General features: G+C 45.4%; 1 protein-coding gene and 1 non-coding gene across 5 annotated transcripts in view; both read left to right on the plus strand.

Moving 5' to 3' along the window:
- PDE8A (phosphodiesterase 8A) overlaps nucleotides 1–1,699 on the plus strand; it is a 133,886-nt gene extending 132,187 nt beyond the window's left edge. For 3 of the 4 annotated variants that reach the window (XM_065733943.1, XM_065733939.1, XM_065733942.1), the window contains one exon: nucleotides 230–1,699. In XM_065733943.1, coding sequence (XP_065590015.1) covers nucleotides 230–339 — 110 coding nt within the window. In that variant the 3' untranslated portion in view covers nucleotides 340–1,699. The remainder of the gene's footprint in view (nucleotides 1–229) is intronic. The other variant, XM_065733940.1, reaches the window with a different exon arrangement.
- Nucleotides 1,700–6,451: 4,752 nt separating this feature from the next.
- Nucleotides 6,452–6,581, plus strand: LOC136047311 (small Cajal body-specific RNA 15). Its single transcript, XR_010622080.1, has one exon. It is a non-coding gene; the product is annotated as a small Cajal body-specific RNA 15 (non-coding RNA).
- Nucleotides 6,582–9,000: the final 2,419 nt, after the last annotated feature.

Genomic DNA, 9,000 nt, shown 5'->3' on the forward strand with positions numbered 1-9,000 from the left:
GCTTGCAATACCAGTATTAAATAGACTCTCAGAACTGTTCTCAGTAGCCTGGCAAGATCCGTGAGAGATGAGAGCTATAAAGCCAGAAACATTTCAAGCAGCAGTATAACAGATTTAAGCTTTCCTACTTAACACAGTTGCCTGGACATTTAAGTGGCATTTAAGCAGACAGCATCATGTGACTATTCCAATTCTGCAAACTAAATACACTCTGCCCTTTCTCCCCTAGCATTTGCAGACCTGCCAAATTTGATGCAGCATCTGGATAATAACTTTAAATACTGGAAAGGATTGGATGAAAGGAAGCTGCGGAGCCTCCGACCACCACCACCAGAGTAGCAATTAGACTTTGGTGTGTAATTTACTAACCAGATGCATATTTATTCAAGCTCACTTTTGTTCATGTGATTTGAGATATGTTTCACTCTCTTCAGTATTACAGTAAGGATAGCCCATGCACTTGGGGAACTTTCAAATTCAAGAGAACATGAGGTCAGCAGCTGACTTCCACAAACTACCATGTGTGGACTCCAACGAAATAAACCTGTCAAGTGGAATTACACTGGATTGCTGCAGTACTTGTACTGAAGAGGGTTTATCAGTGAACATGTTTTGTGCTAGCTTCTTACCCGTGTGCGAAGCTGGAAGGCCTTGAAGAATCCATATGAAAAGGACATTCACTAGAAGATTTTTGCTTAATCCTCAACTCTGCAAGTGAAGAAGAAATACCTATTAATAGTGACTCACAGCTTCTATGGGAAAGCAACATGCTTTTTATAAGCACTTAAGACAGTTACATAGAACAATCAGACATTTAAAATGCAACTCTCCATGAAGGAATTTTTGATCTATGAAAAATAGATGTACTCTATTTTTTCACATCACAGAAGGTGCAATCATTCACTTCTGAGCACTACTGAAAGTGAGTTCTCTTTAAGAAATTTAGTAGCATATGTAAAAAATAACACAAGAATTTTTGAGGTTGATCGTTAGCATCTATGATTAAAATGATATGTTTTATTTATTTTGTTAGATGTTCAATATTTTCTATGAATTTATAAATACTTAAAAGCCAAAGCCAACTTTAGATGCATTACAAATTTACATGATTCATACTCATTAATATACATTTAATTGATGTACAGACCTTTTATTTTCATAATGCAAATACAAAATACTCTACAATGATACATTTTTATTGCACTGTAAGGATAGATGTGTATGTTTAAATATTGTCTGATTTATGTTAATTAAAATTAAGTTTTATTGCAAAGGTCTCACTTGAGAATAGTAGAATAAACAAGAAATGCATACTGAGCACCAGAACCGTAGCAGTTCTCCCACAAACCAGTGATGACCACCTGATCTTCCCTTGGCTACAAAAGATCATAATATGTTGGAACTTTCTGTTTTCTCCCATGAAATTTTATGACTGAATTCCCTGTCAAAGTCTGCCTTATTTTATATAGTATTTCTACAAGCATTCCACAGCATATATGAAGAGGTGATACTACACATCTAATGAATTTCAACATTTTATAGCCTATGTCTTTTCCTCCACCATGAAAGAAACAGAAAATAAAGCCACCGACAAAAGCATTTAATTCAGCAAGTTTGTAAAGGCTGTGTGCCTTCACAATTTGAATAAAACCTCCATAGCAAGCACCGGAAAATAATAAAATGTATATTTTAAGAAGTGTCAAGGTCCGACCCATTTCATTTGGAATGTATATGTACTCTGTAGTTTGCAGGCTAACAGATGCATGGAATTCCTTTAAAAACAACTGCTGTCTGAGGAGGGGAGAAGTTGAGGGGGTTGGATTGTTGCTGGGGTGCTGAAAGGCAGTACATGGCTGGCAAGTCCCTCTGTGGCCCTTGGCAAATCCATGGAAGCCCCGTGTGAGCTGAGCCAGCACTGCACTGAAGGACTAAGGGAGGATTCCATCAGCACTTCCTGCAGGCAGGAGGGCACTCCGAAAGCACTGAAGGAATCGCTGGCTACTGTCAATTCAGAGGCAATGGACTGACTTTAGAGAAGGGACGTTTTGAACCATTCTTCAGGAAAACACAAGCTGAGGAGGTGTGGATGATGGAGCAGCTCAGGGACTGCAGCAGTTGGAGCCCTAAAGCAGGTAAGAAAGGAACAGGTGACGTCTCCTGTTGTTACCTGTTTCTGTATTTGTCCTTCATCTCCAAGCTGATGGTATTTATGGGCTGCCACCATCTGTACCCTCCTTGCTGTCTGTGTTTGCATAGTTCCTTTCTGCCAGTGCTGCCCTCACCCTGCTTGTGTGTTCTCCCTTCTTGCTTGGTGTCTGGATTAGGAGCTGAGGGTAGAGGATTTTCTTTTGTAATTCCCTTTAGTTCATCAGTGCTTGTATATTGTCAAGCCCACTGGGGCTCGGATTCTGTTTAGGAGCACCCAGACCATAGCAATACCTCAGTGATTACAGTTTGGATGTAGGCTATGGGGTCACTGTTGATCTTCCAAAGGGCTGACAATCATTGCTGAAAGAGCAGACCAATTTCCATTGAGGACTTACAAACAAACAAACAAAACATTCTCTCTCAAAGGGAACATGAAAGGATGGTTGGCTGCCAGATGTGGTGTTTTCCTGGCAGTATCACAGTCTGTTTCCATATACACACACGTACCTACTGTAATTGGCTGTCATTTGCTACCTGGTGTTAATCTCTTCCATTGCATGCAGGCTCCTGTGCCTAGTTCAAGGAAAGGCTACTCAGGCTCCGTCAGAGGAAAGCTGCAAAGCGGACAGGACAAGAACAACAAAAGCATATGGGTCCAGAGAATGTCTGCAGGAAGGAAGTAAAAAGTTTCTTCATAAGCATAGTTATTAATGTTCTGGATTGTATTAACAAATGGTAAAAGCAGTTAATTTAATCTGCTTTAAAAAATGCCTGCTGAATCATCATTGAAAAGATGTGATCAATATGATTAATTCCCTGAACGTCACACTGCATCTTTAATGTCATTACTTGGAGTGTAGAGCTATGCTAATCAGCCCTCTGTATCAGCTAGATTTATGCCAGTATTGGTGTATAATAATTTCACTTAATGTAAAACAGTAATTTGTAGCCACTGAATGCAGTTCTGTTCATTCTGTTGTCCATCTGAATTTTGCTGTTGCCAGGGAAAAATTATACTTAAAGGAAGTTTGGGACTACTGTGCCTGATCCTCACCCAAGCTGGCTTCCCACTGAGCTTCCCTCTACAGATACATCTCTTTTGCTTTTTCAGTCTGGCATCCAGTGATGGAGCTCTGCTTGGGACAGAAGCCATGGGCTTAATGATGTAGTGATGGTCTTCCACTGTTGAGGGGAGAACACTGGAGAAAACTGGAAAAGTAGCTCTAAAATGATTCCCAATTTCAGGCAGGGTGGCAGTCTTAGTGTCTGCACTTTTCATTTACTCTTGCTTTAACGCTAATACAAGAGTAAATTCCAGCAAAGCTGAGACGATGGAGAGTTCTCTTATTCACCTCTGGGGTTTTAATCTTACAGTGTGTTTTAAAGCTGAATAAGGTGCAGCAATTCAGCATCAAACGAACCATTCAGAATTATCAGCTGTTTTTCATGCTGCATATTCTCAATCAGGTCATACTGCTGCTAAACCTGGGTATCAGGTTTACCAGCCTTCAGGTGAGACTGGAACTATTCTGATCTGGTAAAAAAAAAAATCTTTAAAAGTTCTCCAGCGTGAATCTCTTGGTCCCTTCAAGAGATAAGTGTAAAATCCCAGGTAGTAACTGCTTCCTCCGACAGGAGAAACTAGACAGGTATTGCACACAGCCACCTTCTCACAAGTCTGAATCTGGCTTTTGTACTATAGCTTTCCCAATGACTCTACATAAGCTAAAGATCACCCAGAATTGAATGAATGTCTTAGATTTTGTTCCATTGCTTTTCTCGTCATCTGTGTCTCCGTAGAGACATCCTTGATATGACATCTAAGAATATGTGTCATGAACGCAAAGGTATTCAAGCAATGACAGAGCCATTCCTACATAAAAGAGAAAGGATAATAAAACTAAATATCCACTGATCCCTCACAGGATGCTCAGAAGCAGTACAAGGAAAGTGCAGTCAGCTGTGTCCTTTTGGGAGACAAGGAAGGTTTGAGTTATGACTGAGTGGACTCTGAAGTGAAGTCTCCGTGCACTTCACAAGCTTCAAAATGAATAATCTCCACTGACGTGTGACATCATGCCTCCGAAGTACAGTGGTCTCAGAGGTGTTTGGTAAATGTGAGTGAGATGGATTGCATTTCATCCTGATGTGGGGTTCAGATGCAGGAAAGAAGCTCTTAAATTACTGCTGTATCCCTCTGCAGCCTGTACTGCTGGTTCAGAAGGAAGGGGACGTCCAGGTGCTTTGCATATTTCTTTGTTCTGATGAAACGATGGCTCTGAAGGCTTCTGAATGCTTTCTCTCGCTGCCTGCTTTGAACATTACTAGGGCAGTGTCTCGTGTTTTCATTTTCTTTCCTTATTTAACATCTTCAAGAACCTCCTCCCACACTTCCCAAACAAGGTTCAGCAAATTTAGCTTTGCAAACCATGCCTAGTTATGTATTAGAATCCTCTATAACAAGCAAGGCAACTGAATTTAAAAGGCCAGGGGACTCAGAGCCACTAAGCAAAATGGGCTTGAGGCTTCTAAACGCCTTTCAGCTCCTGGAGGTCAGGAGCTGTGGTCTAACAGTCTTTCTATGGCCAGGGAAAGGATTCTCATCTTCCTGTGTTTTACTTTTTCCCTTTCAGAACTGTAATAAAGTCATCTTTTTTTCTGACTGAAGTTAAAGAGAGCCTGGAAAAACACCCCATAATGGCTGAAAGCCTTACACTGATATCCTCAGCCAGGAGAAGGCAAGCACAGTTATGTGAAGCAGACTTTGAGCAGCGCATTGCTGCTGCATGCAGGGTGTACATGTATGCAAGGCCTTTTGTACTGTTCTCCACATGGAAACTGAAGTTCAGGAGTGCTCACAGGCACCTCTGCCTGCGCGGCTGTTAGCAAATGCAAGCAGGCATGGACACTTGTTGAAATCTGAATCACTCCTTTCTTTGGTTGCTTGCTCCCCCCCTCGAGTGGCAAGAGTCATTGCTGGAGCTAAAACTAATCTTAGTTCAGACCATGGTAATTAACAGAAGTTACTTCATCCTTTAATCACATGCACTTCCCTTGAGGTTGAGGAATAGCACAGCAACGTTCAGGAAGGCGACTGCCTGGGGTTGGAGTGAAAGGAGGAAATTAACCAGCATACAATCATTCAAATGAGAAGTTGGTCCTGACTGTCTTTAATATTCCAAAGTAGTCTCTGATGTCAGTCCTTCCCTAGCTTTCATTCCATTAGCTCTGAGCTCGCCCTGAGGGTGCTGAGCACCAGGTTCAATGAGCAGTGTAACCCAGCAGGACAACGTTATCCTGGTGATCCACTTCAGAGTGGGGGGGGTGTCACCAGGATCCCCTTGGTGTGTGCAGCATGGAACGTGCAGAGTATTGCTTTTCCACAGGAACCGTCCCTTTTTGCCTGAAATAGATGCTTTTTTCTGCTACTAATGTTTCTCTTTACAGGATTTTTTTTTCTTTATAGGAAAATTCCTTTTTCCTGGCCTAGAGCTGGAGGCTGCCAGGCTGCTGCTCAGCTTGAACTGCACAGATTTTTCAGAAGAGAAATTTGAAGAGCAGATGATTAAATAACCGTTTGCCACTGATGCTTTGAAGAACTGCAGGTCAGAGCTCCTGGGGAGGCAGAAACCCATCCGCTCACCCTTCCCTCTGAACCCCAGTGCTGCTCACGGCCATCTCGGTGCCACCACACCGAGCCCGTCCCCGTGCTGCTCAGTCAGCAGAGCTGAGTGCACAGCACAAAGTCCGCCCGCACTTTGTGCGAATGCTCCGTCCCTGCCACGCCAAGGTCAGAGAGCTAAGGGACGGGAGAAGGACCAACACGGAGAGCCTGCTATCAGAATAAGCTCTCTGAAATAAACAACTGTACGTGTGGCTCAGTGCACATCAGCGCAGAGTACTCGCGCAGCTTTTGCCGCACCGTCAGCGCGTTGTAAGGCCGCCGAAAAGCACTTCCACACAAACCTGCCGGAGCTGCCGGCATCGCGCTCCTCCTGCACCGGCTTAGCTCAGTTCATCGTGCTACTTTCTGCCCGCAGATCACCGCTCCCTGCGTGCGGGGGCTGAATTCACGCGGACACAAAATCTCAGCGCCCCTCAGCACCGCGCATGCGCCCTGGGCGGGGCAATGGCGCCGCGCCCGGAAGCGCCGTGGAGCCGTCAGGAAATGGCGGGCTGCGATGGCGGCGCGGCGGCTGGAAAGTGTAAGTGGACGTTGCGAATACGGGGCCGAGAGCGAGGGAGCGGGCGGGGCATCGCCTGCCGAGCCCTGAGGTCTGCTCCCGAGTTCCCCGGCGTCGTCCCGGAGGACTAAGAAAGTGGAGCCGGTGCCTCGTGCCGACCCCGCTGATACCATCCTCCAAAATGAAATGGTGGAAGAACAAGGCCTGCCCGCGAGGAAAGGGCAGGGCCTGCTTCCTCCGCCTACACGGTTCTCGTGGTAGCGAGACGGAACGAGCTGCCGGGGGCGGAACGGGGCGCCCCGCAGCCGCTCCGGGGCCGCCGGAGCATCCGGCCCTTTGTTCCCGGCTCCGGGAGCTCCGCGGGGCCGCCCCGCTCGGCTGCTGCGCCCGCAGCGGATGCCGTGCTGTGCTGCCGTGGGTGCTGGCGTTCCGAACCAGGGGGTGGGCAAAGCGCTCCGACGTGTGCCATGTCCCTGGCTGCAAAGGTATCTTGGGGTTTTGAGATGTTTCTCGTCACAGAGGAGGAAGCGCTGTTGTTTTCAGCGTGAGGCTGAGACTCCTAATGGTGGATTTGTGTGCAGCAGTCTCTGTCTGTCCTGCTTGTGTGTTATCTCAAGATGTGAGAGAATAAGGGGCCTTGGGACAATCCTAAGTGCCTAAAAGCAGCCCAGAGAACGAATGAAGTCAGTGGCAGAACCGTGCCTTAGACTTAGACCTCTGGCTGAGTCAGAAATAAGTGAGCTCAGAATGGAGAATGACTCCAGCCAGCTCTGAGCTTTCAGGAGATGCTGGCAGCTTGCAGCAGAGCTTCAGATCCTGTTTCTGTCTCCTGGTCTCTTCAGCCACCACTGTGCTTTTAATGGATGTTTTTCTGTTTTGTTCTCTGTTCTGTACAGCGGCACACCACGGGCCAAATATGATTCTTGCTAGATACACAAGGCCAGTTCAGCATTGCCTTCTGGTCTTTTTGTCCACAGTAAAAGGAATTGAGTATAACTTGCTGTGAACATGCTTTAGGCATGAGCCCCCATGTATCACTGAAGATGAATTTTTTCTGTGCCAGCAAATACATGAAAGGAACAGAAAGAAAAATGCCAACAGTCTTGCAGCATATAACTAGTTGTCAAAAACAAGGGTGACTTGTATTTAGTGGACTTTTGTTGGTCCACGTGGTCTAGTTCAGCAGTGAGCCAGTATTTCTGTAGATAGGCCCCCTGGGGCAGCAGTCATGGCTGGAGTTCAAGCTGCTGGAGTTCAGGAAGTGTTTGGGCAGTGCACTCAGGTGAGGGGCTTGAATTTTGAATGGTCCTGTGTGGAGCCAGGAGTTGGACTTGATGATCCTTTTGGATCTCTTCCAACTCATCCAGTCTGTGATTCTGTAATTACAGCTTGGGTGCTGTAGTGATCTGATCAATAGATCCTGTAATGGGAATGCTGGCCCCCCTGTAAAGGACGCACCTAGAGGTAATTCACAGCAGTAGCTGGTTTTAAAGAATTGTTTACACCTTTTCCTTTGCTCTATAAATATTTAAGTGACAAGCTTGAGATTCCTAAGAGAGTAAATACTTGGGTTACAGCTAACAGGTGAAGCTTTTATTAAACAGAAACATGCAAACTTATTTCCTATTATAGTTATTTTTTTTTAGCCTGGTGTCTGGTAACTGTTTATTTGTTCATTTTTCAGGTATTTCTGTCGCCTTAGCGGTCTTGTATGCCATCCATGGTGATGACCACTGAGTCGTGCTCTGATAAGCTGGCTGCTCCTGTGATCTCCTGCAGATTCATTGAGCCAGTAATGGGAGAACTGGTTGGTACCATTAGAGTCTCAGCTGCAGTTGCTCAGCAGTTCAGTCCTTGCAGCACACCTCGAGATGGCTGTGAAGTCCCAGGGGCTGGGTTAGTGTAGCATCAGAGATGAGCAGCTCATCCCGGTGCCAGAATACAGGTACAGTTTAAACACTTGAGATGCAAGTGGAAAGCCTATGCAGGCTTTCATCAGAATGGCTTCATTTACCTGGCAGTCCTGTAGTAAAGGTGTCCTTGAGGAGCATCAGTGCTCCTGATGCCTCTGCTCTGATACTTGTGTGGTTTTGTTTTACCCTCACAGGTCTTTCTCTAATTTTAAAGAAGAATGTGGCCTTCAGCTTTGGCAGATAAAGGTCAAACGTGCTCCACTGTGTGGAAGTTGGACCTTGAACTGAGATGTACATTTTTAACTGAAAGGAGGAAAGGGTGTTAAAACAGCCCAGTGGTGTAGTGCTGTCATATCACTTCGTTCACTGTAACTTTAGTTGCTGTTCTCTGGTACAGCCTTGCAGTATGTTAGCGGAGCTCACCTGACCACCGTGTGCCCTGTCCTTTGACAGTGGTTGCTGGCTGAGTCAGTGTTTATGGGAGATGCCAGTTTTGCTCACTGCAAGGTGCTGAAGTTCTCTGGCCTTCCTCATAGGAGGATTGACAAGGTAATCATAGCACTTTCTGTCTTGGAAGTCCATGAATTCCTGGTAGGCTAAAAAATGAAGCTCTGCTTGCATAGTTCAGTGTTGTTAAACCTGTTTTGTTTTGCAAGCTGCAAGTCAGTATGCAGTGAAGATGGTGCTAATCACTGCTTTAAGGGTGTGTTCCACTCCTGTTTTCATGGTTTCTGCAAAGCCTGCTTTGGGAAAAC

Source organism: Cyrtonyx montezumae, unplaced genomic scaffold (genome assembly GCF_038088225.1).
Source record: "Cyrtonyx montezumae isolate F1298 unplaced genomic scaffold, pur_monq_1.0 scaffold_17, whole genome shotgun sequence".
Classification (NCBI taxonomy): Eukaryota; Metazoa; Chordata; class Aves; order Galliformes; family Odontophoridae; genus Cyrtonyx; species Cyrtonyx montezumae.